We start from the raw sequence: 16,943 nt of genomic DNA on the forward strand, positions 1-16,943 counted from the left end.
ATAGATTTTTCCCATCTTTCCTGTTTTTCTATGCTGTTCTGATTTCCTTGCAGTTGAAATCTGATTCACAGCAAGGATAAATTATGTTAGATCTTGAATGGTTTTAACTCCAAAAAACCCACTCCTGCTTGGGAGACCACCAATTCATTGAAGTGGCAAAACCACCTGAAATCCACAAATATCTCCCAAAACAGCTTGTGGAGTTGGCAACACCAAACTCCATGTTTTGGCAACACATGGAAACAATTATTCCAACCCAAAACAAGGCTCCCAAGCCTAAATGCTGTAACGGGTACATCCTATCACCAGTCTACACTGATCACAAAGCAATGGCTATTGTTCATGCTAATGATTCGCACTAAGAAGCTTCCTCTTGCCTAACAAAAAATGGCAGCAAGATACAACACCGGTGCAATATAACAGCAACAAACACCAATTTTATAGAAAAAATAGTAAATTTGGCCACCTCGACCAGCTCAGTTGGGAGGCGACCCAGCATAATTTTCAGTGAACCCCATGCCTTCATTGTCGGTGGAAACAAACACCACTTTGTACTCGTGCCCAGGATCAAAATGGGCCTTCTCATAAGCAGCTGGAAAAGAAAGTTGTACGGCTCTTTTGGTCATTTGCTTTGGATGGCACCAAGTAAAATCTATATCCACACCCTTGGTTAAGGTCAACTGCATTGCATCCATGTTATACATGGATGATAGCACATTTTATGTTCGATCCAGACCTGTTCACGTGGAAAACATTGGAGTGTTAATGGGTGGTTTTGCACGTAGGCCTGCCTGCAGATAATGTTCAAAGATTGAAAATTATTGCACATTTTCAAATTAGTGCAACACACTGATCACCATATTGCAACATAAATATGCTTCCTGGTATGGAAGGACTTCTATAGTGGGTTCAGATGCAGATATAACCAAATTCAATACATGGATATATGTTCATACTAGCAGTAAGTAGATCTCCTGCTAATCCAAACGAACTTAGCCCTTGAAAATTCACAATCAACACCCAACAAGAACTGTCAAATTAGTTGCTACTGTGGCAGCACATTCCTTAAGCTGAAGCAGGGACATAAGAATGATATATATATATATATATATATATATATATATATATATATATATATATATATATATATATATATATCCGAGTCTCCTTACCCACATTTTTTGGAATTGCGGTGTCATACATGTGAAGAATCCTTGCAAACAATCAAGTTTTCAAATAACTTCATACTTCAAATACTCAAGACACAAAATAAATGTACAGTGTTTATAAGCTTTACACTGCAAAAGAAGTGCAATAAATGCACAGTGTTTATAAGCTTAAGGAGACAACTCCTTACTGTAATACTTGTATTCAATGGGCTCACATAGCCCTTATTTATAAGCACACTTAAAGAGTCGAGACGTTGGGAATCAGCCCAACGTCTATCTTTTTAAACTGTGTACACTGTACACTACAAAAATATTACATAAAACAACAACAACAACTACGCCTTCATCCCAAAACAATTGGGGTCGGCAATATGAACCAAAAAAGAAAATCATTCTGGGTCTTCCATATGAATCCTTCTCCTCCAATCATTTCTATCCAATGCCACGTCCTCGGTGAGGTTCAAAGCATTCATATCCTTTCCTATCACCTCCATCCATGTCTTCCTAGGCCTACCCCGACCTCTTTTAACTAATATATTTTCCCATTTCTCCATCCTTCTAACTGGAGCATCATTAGGCCTTCGCCGAATATGTCCAAACCACCGTAAACGATTCTCTCTCATCTTATTTTCAATGGGTGCAACGCCTACCTTCTTACGTATCTCCTCGTTCTGAATCTTATCTTTTATTGTATTTCCACACATCCATCTAAGCATACGCATCTCAGCTGTTAAAATGTAAAACTGTACATATATGTATATATAATAATATTATATTATTATATATATATATAAATACATTTTTCATTTCTTTCATTTCTGTAATTTTTTTTCTTTATTTTTATTTTTTGTGTTTATGTCATCTAGTTCAGTTTGAACTAGAATGACTGTTGCTAGTCAAGTCCTGTCCAGACTTGACTAGCAATAGAGCTGTTGGACTGACACATTCCAACAGCTCTAAATAGAGCTGTTGGACTGTGCCCAACAGCTCTATTGAGTCCTCTTTCAGCTGTGTATATAAAGGGGTGCAACCCCTCTTGTATTTCACTTCAATGCTTCTTAAGCAATTGGTTTTTCATATCAATAAAGAATACATTTTTATTTTTATTTTGTTTCCAGTTATACCCTTTTTAAGGGTTATGCTTTAGTGTCATTCTTGACACTTGCTCTTGTTAATCTAAGCTCGTGTTTCGAAGATCCCCATTTCATTTCATGGTATCAAAGCCGCAGAAGTACTAAATCTTGAGGAAAAGCTGCCTCGGTTTTCGTGCCCGTTTGCAAAAGTGTTCGCCACTTGAAGAGAAGTGTTTTATCACTTCATTGGAGAGGATTTCACATCTTGTTGTATTGTTTTTTTTTTCTTTTTCATTTTCCTTCTTGCTTCTCTTCTATCCCTATTCTTTCTCTCCTTGTAATCGATGGATGACAATGATAAAGTCACCATCATGCCTATGAAACTAAGTGATACGAACTATGTAACATGGGCTTCAATCATGAAGCACCATATATGGGGAAAAGGCTTATGGGGGATTGTGGATGGTTCCGATTCGGAACATAAGCTATCTCTTACTAAAAAGGAGGGAGATAAAGAGGTCCCTCTATCGGAAGAAGAGAAAATCAAGGCTATTGCCTCATACGAGAAGAAATGGAAAGAATGGAGAATATCTCATGCGAAGATAATGTCATGGCTTATCAATAGCGTTGACATTAAAAAATGCTCAAGTCTTGCCAAATTTGATCATGCTGATAAGGCATGAGAATACCTTAAGAATATGTATTCCCTTAAAGATATTGCACACGTGTGCAACCTCCAAGAAAAAGTTCGAATGATGACACAAGGAGACAAAACTATTCGTGAATATTACAATGGGTTGTCCGAACTTTGGGAAGAACTTTCCCTTTTAGAACCAAAGTGGCATTGTGCCGAAGACATCGAGCTTCGTCAGAAACAACTCGATGCTGAACATTTTTACCAGTTTATCACTGGATTAAGGCCGGAATTTGAAACCACTAAATCGACCCTACTTCACCGGGGAAAAATTCCTTCTATTGTTGAAACTATTGAAGAGTTAACAATGGAAGAAAATCGTCTCCGGAAAGGTTCTTTAAAAATTGAAGATGATTCCGTTTTAGCCGTGTCTAGACCAGGGAATCATGTTCGATCATATAGGCCTCCTCACTTTAACCGACAAAATGGTGACTATGATAAGAAGAAAGTTATTTGTCATCACTGTCATGAACCGGGACACTACAGGCCACAATGTCCCAAACTTAAGGAGCTGAGAGAAAAAAAAGCTGCAACTGCTGGATTGGAGCCTAAAGATCAGGATGCACCAGTTTCCCTGGCCCAACTAATGGAGATTCTTCAGCCTCTCATCAAAGGTGCCTCTTCCTCATCTGAAGCTTCAACCAGCGCAGCAGCCTCATCTTTTTCTGATCTAGGTAAAATTTCTTGGCTTCTTGACTCTGGTGCATCTTTTCATATGACCCCAAATAATCAAAGTCTATCCAAATGTGTTAAAAATAAAACAAGTGTGTCAAAGGTCTTTACTGCTGATGGGACTTCTCTTGAAATAGAAGGAATAGGAAATTTTGAAAAAATTTCTAAAACAAAAATTTTTTTTATTCCAGAAATTAGACATGTTCCCAAATTAAATTTAAATCTTTTATCTGTATCTCAAATTTCTGATTATGGGTGTAATATTTCTTTTTCTTCTCATGGTTGTTGGGTACAGGATCGCCAGTCAGGCAAGCTGATTGGGGAAGGCCATAGAGAAGGAGGACTCTATTACATGGATTTTTTGGAAATGCCGAAGAAAGCTTTTATAATATTCAAAAAATAGAGTTGGAACTGTGGCATAAGAGACTTGGTCACCCACATATAGCCAAAATCCAACATTTTCCAAATCTAGGGAAATTTTGTAACTCTGAATCATTTGATTGTAAAGATTGTATTCTCGGCAAAATGAAAAGATTACTATTTCAAAACAGAACTTTTTTCTCTTCAAGACCACTTGAATTAATACACTCGGATGTTTGGGGTCCTGCACCAGTAATTTCTAAAGGAGGATTTGTTTACTATGTTATTTTTGTCGATGATTTCTCCCGACATACGTGGATGTACTTTCTCAAACATAAGTCTGAAGTATTTTCATACTTTCAAACTTTTCATAATATGGTTAAAAACAAGTTTCAAAATGATATTACTATTTTTCGCACAGATTCAGTGGGAGAGTTTTTATCCACAGATTTTCAAAATTATCTTAAATTGCATGGCATCACACATCAAAGATCTTGTCCTTATACACCTCAACAAAATGGACTGGCAGAACGAAAACATCGCCATATTATAGAAACCACTAGGACTTTATTAATAGCAAATCAAGTCCCGAAAGACTTTTGGGCAGAAGCTGCCTTAACTGCCACCTATCTCATTAATAGGATGCCATTTTCTTCGTTACAAAATATCACTCCCATTGAAAAACTTATGAACATTTCTCCAGACTACTCTAGACTAAGAATATTTGGGTGCAAATGTTTCATATTTACTGACAAAAATGATAAACTTTCCCCTCGTGCGATTCCCTGTGCCTTTTTAGGATATGCTGAAAACCAGAAAGTTTATAGATGTTTTGACTTCAAAAATAATAAACTATATGTGTCTAGAAATGTTTCCTTTCTTGAAAAGGAGAGCTTCTTTGATTTTAGAAAATTAAAAGACGTCACTGAGTACTCATTTTTGCTAGATCTAACATCAACATCTGATGAATATGACCTTGACTGTAACTTTGATGATGATCAAAGAATTATTGATCTTAATGTTGAAAATGAAGAAGTTCATAGAGATACTAGTATTCAATATTCCAGGCGACAAGAGTCTAATCCTCCATGTGCACTTGAGAAATATTCTAACATTCCAACTAGACAATCAACCCGAATCTCGAGGCCTCCAGGAAAGTTTGTATCATACGAGTCTTTCTCACCCACATATAGGGCAGTTATTGCATTAATTCACTCATATGAAGAACCATCCACATATTTTCAAGCAAAAAATGATATCAAATGGATAGAAGCCATGAAAGCTGAATTAGATGCACTTGAAAAGGCTTCTACATGGAATATTCAAGATCTTCCTCCAGGGAAGAAAACTATAGGATGTCGATGGGTTTATAAAATTAAAACCAAGAGTGATGGTACTCTTGAAAGATATAAAGCCCGTTTAGTAGCCAAAGGTTATGCCCAAGAATATGGGATTGATTATGAAGAAACCTTTGCTCCGGTGGCTCGTATGACTACTGTCCGAACCTTAATTGCCTTAGCTTCTATCAAAAAATGGTCTATTTTTCAAATGGATGTCAAAAATGTTTTTTTAAATGGAAAGCTAGTTGAAGAAGTATATATGGAACCCCCTCCTGGTCTAAGTATTCCTAAGGGTAAAGTCCGCTTAGAAAAAGCTCTTTATGGACTTAAACAAGCACCAAAAGCTTGGTATGATAGGTTTAGTCGTGTTATGATTGATATTGGTTTTCAATTCTGTTTAACTGACACTGCTTTGTTTATTAAGAATTCTGATGCAGGGATCATTGTGCTTCTTCTCTATGTGGATGATATGATCATCACCGGAAGCGATAAACAGGGAGTTGAAACAATCAAAACACTTCTTAAATCTCATTTTGAAATGACTGATTTGGGTTTGTTGAGATATTTTTTAGGCATTGAAGTTGCTTATTCTCCTAGAGGATATTTATTATCTCAGACTAAATTTGCTTTTGATATTGTTTTCAGGTCTGGTATTACTGATGATAAGAAAGTCGACACTCCAGAAGTTGTTAATGTTAAAATGAAGATTGATGATGGAGAACTTCTTGCAGACCCTACTCCTTACAGACAGCTTGTCGGGGCACTTTCCTATCTATCCATTACCAGACCAGATATAGCACATGTTGTTCATACAGCAAGTCAATTTCAACATGCTCCTACTTCTGTTCATATGGGAGCAGTCATGCGTATTATCAGATACATCAAGTCCTCTCTTTCACGAGGACTTTTCTTATCTTCCTCCTCTTCTCTAAATTTAATTGCATATACTGATGCTGATTGAAGAGGTGATCCCAATAACAGACACTCAACCACCTTTTGTGTCTTTTTAGGGGAATCATTAATCTCGTGGAGGTGTAAAAAGCAACAGAAGGTATCTCTCTTATCCACCGAAGCTGAATACAGAGCCATGACAACCACGACCATGGAAGTAGTTTGGCTCCGACGACTACTTGCTGACATGGGAGTTGAAGCAACAAAGGCTTCACAAATGTGTTGTGACAACAAAAGTGCGATCTATATTGCCAATAACAGAACATTCCACGAACGCACCAAACACATCGAAATGGATTGTCACTACGTCAGAGAGGAATATCTACACGGGATAATTGATCTGCCATATGTCACTTCAGAATATCAGTTAGCAGACTTCTTTACAAAGCCTCTTGTTGCTCCCCGATTTCACTTTCTCTTAGACAAACTTTCGCTCATTGTACCGTAAGTTTGAGGGGGAGTGTTAAAATGTAAAACTGTACATATATGTATATATAATAATATTATATTATTATATATATATATAAATACATTTTTCATTTCTTTCATTTCTGTAATTTTTTTTCTTTATTTTTATTTTTTGTGTTTATGTCATCTAGTTCAGTTTGAACTAGAATGACTGTTGCTAGTCAAGTCCTGTCCAGACTTGACTAGCAATAGAGCTGTTGGACTGACACAGTCCAACAGCTCTTAATAGAGCTGTTGGACTGTGCCCAACAGCTCTATTGAGTCCTCTTTCAGCTGTGTATATAAAGGGGTGCAGCCCCTCTTGTATTTCACTTCAATGCTTCTTAAGCAATTGGTTTTTCATATCAATAAAGAATACATTTTTATTTTTATTTTGTTTCCAGTTATACCCTTTTTAAGGGTTATGCTTTAGTGTCATTCTTGACACTTGCTCTTGTTAATCTAAGCTCGTGTTTCGAAGATCCCCATTTCATTTCATCAGCTACACTCATTTTTTGAATATGATGTCTCTTGGCAGCCCAACATTCCGTACCATATAGTAAAGCGGGCCTAATAGTCATCCTATAAAACTTTTTCTTCAACCGCAATGGCATTCTACGATCGCACAACATTCCAGTTGCACTTTTCCATTTCATCCACCCAACCTTTATCCTATGATTTACATCTCCATCAATTTCTCCATACTTTTGAAAGATAGATCCCAAATATTTGAAATAATCATTCACCGGTATTTCTAGCTCACCAAGCTTCACTACACTCCCATCACTACTTCGTTGCTTACTAAACCGGCATTCCATGTATTCTGTCTTACTCTTACTCAACTTAAAACATCTTGCTTTCATTGTCTGTCTCCATAATTCTAACTTAGCATTAACCCCAACTCTAGACTCATCAATCAAAACAATATCATCTGCAAACAACATACACCAAGGCACATTTTCTTGAATTGATCTCGTAAGCTCATCCATCACTATAGCAAATAGAAAAGGTCTTAAAGCAGATCCTTGATGTAACCCAACCGTTATAGGAAAATTGGTTGTCACCCCTCCACAAGTGCGGACATTGGTTACTACTCCTTCATACATATCTTTAATTATACTAATGTACTTGAGAGAAACACCTTTCTTCATCATTGTCCACCAGAGAACGTCCCTAGGTACTCTATCGTATGCCTTTTCCAAATCAATAAAAACCATATGCAAATCTTTGTTCCTCTCTCTATTTTTCTCAATAAGTTGTCTAAGAAGATGTATAGCTTCCATAGTTGATCTTCCAGGCATAAAACCAAATTGATTCTCCGATATCATGACAACCTTCCTCAACCTAGACTCAATCACCCTCTCCCAAAGTTTCATAGTATGACTCATGAGTTTTATACCACGATATTTTGTACAAAAATATTACATAAAAGAACAAAAATAAGAAATGAAAAAAATTACAAAAATAAGAAAAAATAAAAAGGAGGAATTACAATCATATTAAAAAACATGAATATGCGTAAAATATAGAAATGACTAAAATACCCCTATAGCTAATACATTGTCTTATGAATTACAATTTAACACCCCCCCTCAAACTTGGGGCAAGATAACTGAAAGTTTGCCAAGGAGGAAATTGAACCGCGGAGCACACAAAGCTTTGGTGAAGAAATCTGTCAACTGATATTCAGAAGTTACATATGGAAGATCTATAACTCCTTTCAGATACGTTTTCCGAACATAGTGACAGTCCATCTCAATGTGTTTAGTCCGCTCATGAAAAGTATGATTTTTGACAATGTATATTGCACTCTTGTTATCACAGCATAGCTTGGTGGGCCCTCCTATTGAGATCCTCATGTCTTCTAATAGCTGATGAATCCATACAATTTTCATGGTAGTAGTCGTCATGGCACGATATTCAGCTTCTGTTGAGGATAAACACTTTTTGTTGCTTCTTACATCTCCATCAAATCAACGAGTCTCCTGAAAACACACAAAAAATAGTGATAGAGTGACGATTATTTGGGTCACCTCTCCGGTCAGAATCAGTATAAGTAATTAATTTAAATTTAGAAGAAGATGATAAGAATATTCCCTTGTTTAGTGTGCCCTTTATGTATCTCACAATCCACAAGATGACACTCATGTGAACTGATGTCGGTGCATGTTGGATGGCACTCATGTGAACGGATGTCGGTGCATGTTGGAACTGACTTGCAGTATAAACTGCATGAGAGATATCTGGTCTAGTAATACTCAGATACATTAAAGATCACACAAGTTGTCTGCAGGGGGTGGGATCAGAGAGAGAAATATCATCAATCTTCATTTTGGCTCCTACTATAGCAGGGGTTTCACAAACCTTATCATCCGTAATACTTGACATGTCAATAATCTCAGAGGCAAGCTTAGTTTGAGATAAAAAATACCCTCTACGAGAGTATGCTATTTCAATACCCAAAAAATAAGTTAAAAATCTCAAATCAGACATTTCAAACCTATCCTTCAAAATTGATTTGATGCTTTTAACCCCTTTAGAATCACTTCCGGTTATAAGCATATCATCCACATATAAGAGCAGAATGACAATCGCTGCATTGGTTTTTCTAACAAATAAGGAAATGTCAGTGAAACAGGAAAAAAAACCATTTTCTAACATTACGGAGTTAAATCTATCGTACCAAGCCTTGGGGGCTTATTTTAAACCATAAAGTGTTTTTCGAAGGCGAAGCACTTTTACTTTGGGAGTCTTTATTCCTGGTGGAGCATCCATATATACCTCTTCGTTCAGATCACCATTAAGAAAGACATTTTTAATATCCATTTGATAGATGTTTCATTTGTTTATTGAGGCAACGATAACGAGGCATCAGATAATGACCATTCAGGCCACAGGGGCAAAAGTTTTTTCATAGTCAATCTCGTATTCTTGACTATATCCCTTTGCAACTAATCGAGCCTTATATCTCTCAAGAGATCCATCGCTCTTAGTTTTTACCTTAAATACCCATCTACACCCTATTGCTTTCTTACCCTTAGGAAGATCTTGGAACTCCCAAGTCTTTGCCCTGTTGAAAGCTGAAAGCTCACATTCAATTGCTTTCAACCATTCATCATTCTTTTTTGCTTCTTCGAAGTTTCTGGGTCCTATATAGGAATGAATGGCGCTAAGGCGGGCTCTATGCTTAGGAGTAAACGAATCATATGAAATAAACCTAGAAGGCATCTTTCTACTTCTCTCAGTTCTTCGTAGGTTTTCATCATTTGTTGAATTGGACCCAATAGGTTCACTGAATTTTTCAATTGCACTCCTAAAATTGTTTTTATCTCTATGAGTATATGTTATAGGATCTCTCAATGCTACTTTATTTTTATGTTGGGAGATAGGTGGATGGAAGAGCATCTTCTTTATCATTGACGTCATTATGAATAAAATCATCATCACTATCATCATCATGTGCTAACATTTCAAATAAAAAAGAGTAATCCATGTTTTCTTCAAAGGGTACACTCTTTTCAAAACCATTAACATTTTCCAGAAAACTCACATTTATGGAAACATATAGCTTGTACGAAACCCTTTTTGGGTTTCGGAATATCCAAGAAAAGCGCAGGCAATGGCTTTTGGTGAAAGTTTATCGTTCTTGTTAGTAAGAATGAAGCATTTACAACCGAAAATTATCAACCGACTATAGTCGGGTTCTTTGGTATACAATTTTTCAATAGGCGAGATATTGTTCAAGTTTTTAGAAGGTAGCCGATTTATCAGATAGACAGATGCTAAAGTCGCTTCAGCCCAAAAACCTTTTGGGATGTTTTGAGAAACAAGTAATGTTCGAGTTGTCTCTATTATATGTCTATGCTTTCTTTCGGCTAATCCATTTTGTTGAGGAGTTTTCGGACAAGATCTTTGGTGAAGAATACCATGACTTTCAAGATAATTTTTGAATTCACTTGAAAAGTATTCTCCACCAGAGAGATCTAAAAAAATTTAGATTCTCATTAAATTGATTTTTAATTATCATATGATAGGTTTTAAAAATCGAGAAAACTTCATATTTGTGTTTAAGAAAATAAATCCAACAATATCTCGTGTAGTCGTCAACAAAAATGACATAATATGCAAAGCCTCCTTTTGATAGGACGGGTGTCGGTCCCCATACATCCGAATGGATAATTTCAAAAGGTCTTGTTGTAAACATAGATCTTGGACAAAAAGGCAATTCTTTCATTTTTCCAACAATACAATCGTTACAAGTGAAATCACTTTTACATAGACTTTTAACAAAAGGTAAATGAGAGATTTTTGCAATATTTGGGTGTTCAAGTCTCTTGTGCCACACATTAATATCCTTTTGTTGGACAACATTACAAAACAGGTTCTTTGGAATTTGAAAGGAATCAACATAGTATAGATCGCCCTTCCTAGAACCTTCCCCAATCAATCTCCCGGACCGACGATCCTGTATCCAACATTTGTTAGATAAAAACTTTATATTGCACCCATGATCCGAGAGTTGAGAAACGGAAAGCAAATTTTAAGTTTAATTTGGATATAAATCTAATTTTTGGAATAAAGAACTCTTGTTTTTCAAAATTTCCTATTCCTTTTACTTCAAGAGATGTTTCATCCACGGCTGAAACAAAAGATAGAGAGGGATTTTTTGAGTATTCGGAAAAAGAACTAAAATTTGGGGTCATGTGAAAAGAAACACCCAAATCTAAAAGCCAAGAGGTCTTACCGGGAGGAGAAGAGGTTGACATGGCGGTTCCGAAAATAGCCCCTTTTAGAAGAGGTTGAAGTGCATCCACGATTTGTTGCAATGAGAGTTCTCCATTTGAAGATGACGAGCACTCTTCCCCTTGAGGTTGGGATGTAGTAGCCACGACAAGTAACTTTTTCCACTTTGGTTAAATAGGCTTGATATGCCCCGGTTTCTTAAAAAATGACATAAAAGTTCGCTATAATCCTTCTTCCCTCCTTGACAACTTGAATTTTGATTCTTGAAGTGAGGAGGCTTGTAGGTCCTTAAGCTGCTCCCCGATCTTGAGACGGCATTAACTCCTTCGTTTTCTTTATTATTGGAAGGTGTAGCTAGAACACTTGGTTTGTTCTTGCTTATACCCATACGAGTCTCTTCCCCACTTAGTTTAGTAATTACATCTTCAAGAGAGGGGGAAGTGAATGTGGATAAAAGAGAAGACCGGATTTGTTCGAATTCAGGCCTAAGCCCATTCAAAAAATTAAAAAATCTATCTTCTTCCAATTGTTTATGACGAAGCTCTATGGCTTCTCCACTCCACTTGGGTTCGAGCATAGCAAGCGCACCCAAATAGAAGAGAGTTTGGCAAAATACTTTCTTATAGTCATCTCTCCTTGATGAAGAGTTATCACCCTCTTTTGGAGGTAATATTTATGGGACAAGTCCCTAGAGGTGTACATCTTCTCAAGATACTCCCACGCTTGAGAAGCCTTCTTAAACTTGATAATATTGGCGTTAATTCTTGTTTCTACGGCTGAAAAAATCCATTTTAAAATTCATCTCCCATTCTTCATGCTTTTTGGTGTAGTTTTCAAGAGTCTTGGCTCTTTCTTCGCCTTCAAGGATTTTTATTTCTCCTTTCTCCAGGTTATCTTTGGCTCTGGTTCGGGAATCGAGCCTTGGACATAGCCCCAAAGCTCTTTCCCTTTAATATGAGCCTCCATGTTTCTGGCCCAAATGTGATAGTTGGACCTATTGAGTTTGAAGCCGAGAGAAAAATGAGTCTTTTTCACCCATTAGAGAGGAGAAATGATGAAAAGAATACATACCACAAAGGATTTTTAGACCCTTCTTTATAGAAGAGTCTTCTAAAATATTGGATGAACAAGAGGATCCACTCCAATCACCAAAAAATCGAAGGCATGATTTTCGAGGCACCCGAAAAAATGAGAATCCACACGATCTTTCTTTCTTCAACCTTACTCTGATACCATGTGAAGAATCCTTGCAAACAATCAAGTTTTCAAATAACTTGATACTTCAAATACTCAAGACACAAAATAAATGCACAGTGTTTATAAGCTTTACACCACAAAAGAAGTGCAATAAATGCACAGTGTTTATAAGCTTAAGGAGACAACTCCTTACTGTAATACTTACATTCAATGGGCTCACATAGCCCTTATTTATAAGCACACTTAAAGAGTCGTTGGGCTATTCCCAACAGCTCTTATTAGAGACGTTGGGAATCAGCCCAACGTCTATCTTTTTAAATTGTGTACACTGTCAGCAACTCACTGTGTATAAAAATATTACATAAAAGTATTAGAAAAGAATGAGAGGAGAGAGAAGCTCTGAAGGCTACAGGAGAAACACCCAATAGGGTCGGCTATGCTTGCTTTTCATTAAGTAAACTCATGTACAGAAATTAGGGTACAAAAATACCCATTACAGACAATGCTAAAATTACAACATGCCATTAATGAGCATGTGTTAAAATAGATAAAACGAATTGGGTCTGGATCTCAGGGTCCAGACCTAGATGTGAATAGCTACGTCTTTTCACCCTCCCTCAAGTTGTACATGGTTTTGAACCATGAACAACTTGTCTTTTAACAACCAAAATCTATCTTTGATAAGTCCTTTTGTAAACAAGTCAGCAACTTGATCAGCAGTCCGAACATATTCTGGTTCTATTTCTTTTTCTTCGACCTTATGTCTTACAAAATGTTAATCAATTTCAATATGCTTAGCACGACTATGGTAGATGGAATTGAATGACATGTTGATAGCGCTTTGATTATCACACAAGAGAATTCTTTTAGAAATCGATTCTCCTACTTTTGTCAATAGGTGTATGATCCATATTACTTCAGCTGTAGCAGCTGCCATTGATCCATATTCAGCTTCTGTGCTCGACCTGGCTATGGCCTTTTGTTTCCTACTGCTACAGGAGACAAGATTTAAGCCAATGAAAACACAATATCCTGAGATTGACCTACGTTCATCTGGGTCTCCTGCCCAATCTGCATCTGTGTAAGTAAGAAGTTCATGCATGTGATAGTCATGCATACTTTTTCTGTACAGAAGACCATCTCCAATAGTTCCTTTCTAATATTGAATAATGTGTTTAACAACTTCCATATGTCCAATATGCGGTTCATGCATGAACTAAGATACCTGATTGACAGAATAGACAATGCCGGGCCAAGTAAAAGTAAGATACTGAAGCATTCCTACTTTCCTGCGATATCTTGTAGGATCCTCATACAAATCTCCTTCTTGGGAACTGAGTTTCTGATGAAGTACATTGGGTGTGCTCAGAGGCTTGCAAACTGTCATACCTGCCTTGCTAAGAACATCAACGGTATACTTATGTTGAGTAAGTGTCATGCATTCAGGAGTCCTGTCAACTTCTACTCCAAGAAAGTATCGCAGCTTACCAAGATCCTTCATCTTGAATCTATGGTTCAGAAGTTCTTTAACCTGTTCAATATGTTCATTAGAGTTACCTGTAATGATAATGTCATCAACATATATCAATAACAGGGTAACTATATCTTTTGCATTTGAATATGAAAAGAGAATGGTCAAGAAGAGATCGAATAAAACCATATTTTTCAACTTCAATCAAAAAACTGTCAAACCAAGATCGAGACGCCTGCTTCAGACCATATATAGCTCTCTTTAACCTACACACGTATTCTTTAGAGTTTCCTTCTGTATACCTAGTGGGTTGCTCCATGTACACTTCCTCCTTCAGAGTTCCATGTAGAAATGCATTTTTCACGTCCAGTTGGCGGAAAGTCCACTGATGTTCAACAACCAATGTCAGTATGATGCGGATAGTGCCCATTTTCATGACTGGATTGAAGGTCTCATCATAGTCTTGTTCTTGCTCCTGTGTGTAGCCTTTGACAACCAGTCTAGCTTTGTACCGCTCGATAGTGCCATCTGGCTTATATTTTATCTTATACATCCACTTTGACCCAGCCATATTTCGATTGTGTGGTATGGGAACAATATCCCAAGTGCCACATTCATGAAGAGCCTCCATTTCTTCGTCCATGGCTTCAATCCATCTCTTAGAATTTATTGCTTGATAAAATGTTGTGGGTTAATCTTCCTTGCCGAGAGAGGCTAAGAAGAGTTGCAAATCCATTGTGAAGTTCTCATAACTAACCCACCTATCAATTGGATGTCGAGATCGGGTAAATCTTCTGTAAACAGGTGATTGAATGGAAGCAGAAGGAGAATTCTACTCCTGATTAGAGTTGAGAGGTATCTTCTTCTCACATCTAGAGTAAACAATGCCTTTATACCTTTCGGGAGCCGACGGTGGTTCAAAAATCACACTTTCTTAAGTTCTTTGCGTAGCAGTGGATACATTTTCCTCACCTCTTTGATTACATTCAGAAGAACAAATATCATCAATACTAGAAAAGAGATCTGAGTTCAACCAAGGATGATAAACTTCAATGTCTGGAGGAGCGTCAGCACTATGACCAAAATTTGATTCGTCAAACACAACATTTCTGGATATTTTGATGCGCTTGCTCATAGGATCATAGCATTTGTACCCTTTGTAATCATCAGCGTACCCAACAAATCTGCACTTTAAGGTCTTATCCTGAAACTTGTGCCGCATTGAACTGTCAACATGAACATAACATACACACCCGAATACACGTAAATCATGATAATTTGGGTGCACACTATGCAAAGAGAAATTGGGTCATTTGTTTTCCAGGATGTTCATGGGCAATCGATTTATGACATAAACTGTTGTATGAAAAGCCTCTGTCCAGAAGGAAACTAGAAGATTACTGTCGTGCATCATGCTCATTGCACTCTCGACAATATGGCGATGCTTCCGTTCAGCAATCTCATTCTGTTGAGGTGTATGAGGGCGAGACACCTGCCTCTTTATCCCATTTGATTGGAGGAAACTAATAAAGTCATTTGAAGAGAATTCACCCCCTCCATCACATTGAAAACAAATGATATTCTCAGGGAATTGATTTTGAACAAAGGAATGAAAATTCCGAAATAACTTGAAGGTTTCAGATTTACTTTTCACAAAGAAGATCCATGTATATCGAGAATAGTTGTCAACAAAAATGAGATAATATCTAGTGCCAGACATTGAAGAAACCGGGGCCGGACCTCAAACATCAGAACATATGATTTCAAATGGTCTTGAAGCTCTTTTATTAATGGAATGAAATGGAAGAACATGACTCTTACACCGAAGACAACTAGAACATTTTTTTATTATCGACACTTAAATTCAGACTTGACTTGGGAATAAGACTACTTGAAACAAGCTTATCAATAAAGTGACTACTACAATGACCCAGACGACCATGCCAAAGATTTGGCTCAATACATTCAGAAAGATTAAAAACACTATCAGAAGGAACTGAAGATGATGATGTGAGCTTCAAGGTGGAGTCAACAGGCTAAACACGAGAGGAAGGATTCTCTTGGAATACATACATATTCCCTTGGCGTTTTTCTTCAGCGAACGTTTCCCTCGTGTGGTCTTTAACACAAACAGAAAAAGAAGTAAACTCAACTGAAGCATTAATGTCATCAACAAGCTTAGATACAGAAACAATATTTTTCTTGATATTAGAAGCATAAATGACATTTGAAAGAGCAAGAGAAGAGTTTGACATAGGTATTACTGAATTTCCAATGTGCGAAATATGGTAGTGAGACCTATTTCAAGTGACGATACTATTTCTACCAATATAAGGAACAAGATTTAGGAGCTTACCAGCATCACCAGTGACATGGGTGGTTGCACCAGAATCAACATATCAAGTGTCTTGATCATTCAGTTTGATGTTCAATTCAGCCAAGGCAGATAACAAGAGTTATTTGACTTCTCCACTATTCTTCAATGTATCTGTTCCCTTTCTTGTCTCCAATTGCTTGCCTCTATTTTGCGGGTTAAACCAGCAATTTGCCTTTATGTGCCCCCTTTTGTTACAGAGAAAGCAGGTAGGTATTGTTCTTTGCCTTTGCAGATTAGGAGGCATACTGGGAGTAGGTAATATTCCACGAGCTCCTTGTCCATTTCTCTCTTGACCTCCCCTTTCTCGAGATTCATACTTGCCACGTCCTCGACCATAGTTAACTCCGGTGGCAAGAACATCGTGTGCTCCAATGGGGTTGTGATTACCTTCAGAGAATCCTTTCAAAGTCATTTCATACTGTAAGAGCTTAGCGCAGAGATCTTCAAAT

At 37.2% G+C, this 16,943-nt stretch overlaps 1 protein-coding gene across 1 annotated transcript in view; it reads right to left on the reverse strand.

The window, feature by feature from the left end:
- Positions 1–336: 336 nt before the first annotated feature.
- The window catches only part of LOC149822285 (SKP1-like protein 21), a 128,574-nt gene continuing 111,967 nt past the window's right edge, over positions 337–16,943 (reverse strand). Inside the window, exon 10 of the mRNA XM_089980971.1 lies at positions 337–736. Within this exon, the coding sequence (XP_089837097.1) occupies positions 720–736 (17 nt within the window). The 3' untranslated portion in view covers positions 337–719. The remainder of the gene's footprint in view (positions 737–16,943) is intronic.

This window comes from Nuphar pumila, chromosome 11 (genome assembly GCF_984573655.1).
Source record: "Nuphar pumila chromosome 11, dmNupPumi1.hap1.1, whole genome shotgun sequence".
Classification (NCBI taxonomy): Eukaryota; Viridiplantae; Streptophyta; class Magnoliopsida; order Nymphaeales; family Nymphaeaceae; genus Nuphar; species Nuphar pumila.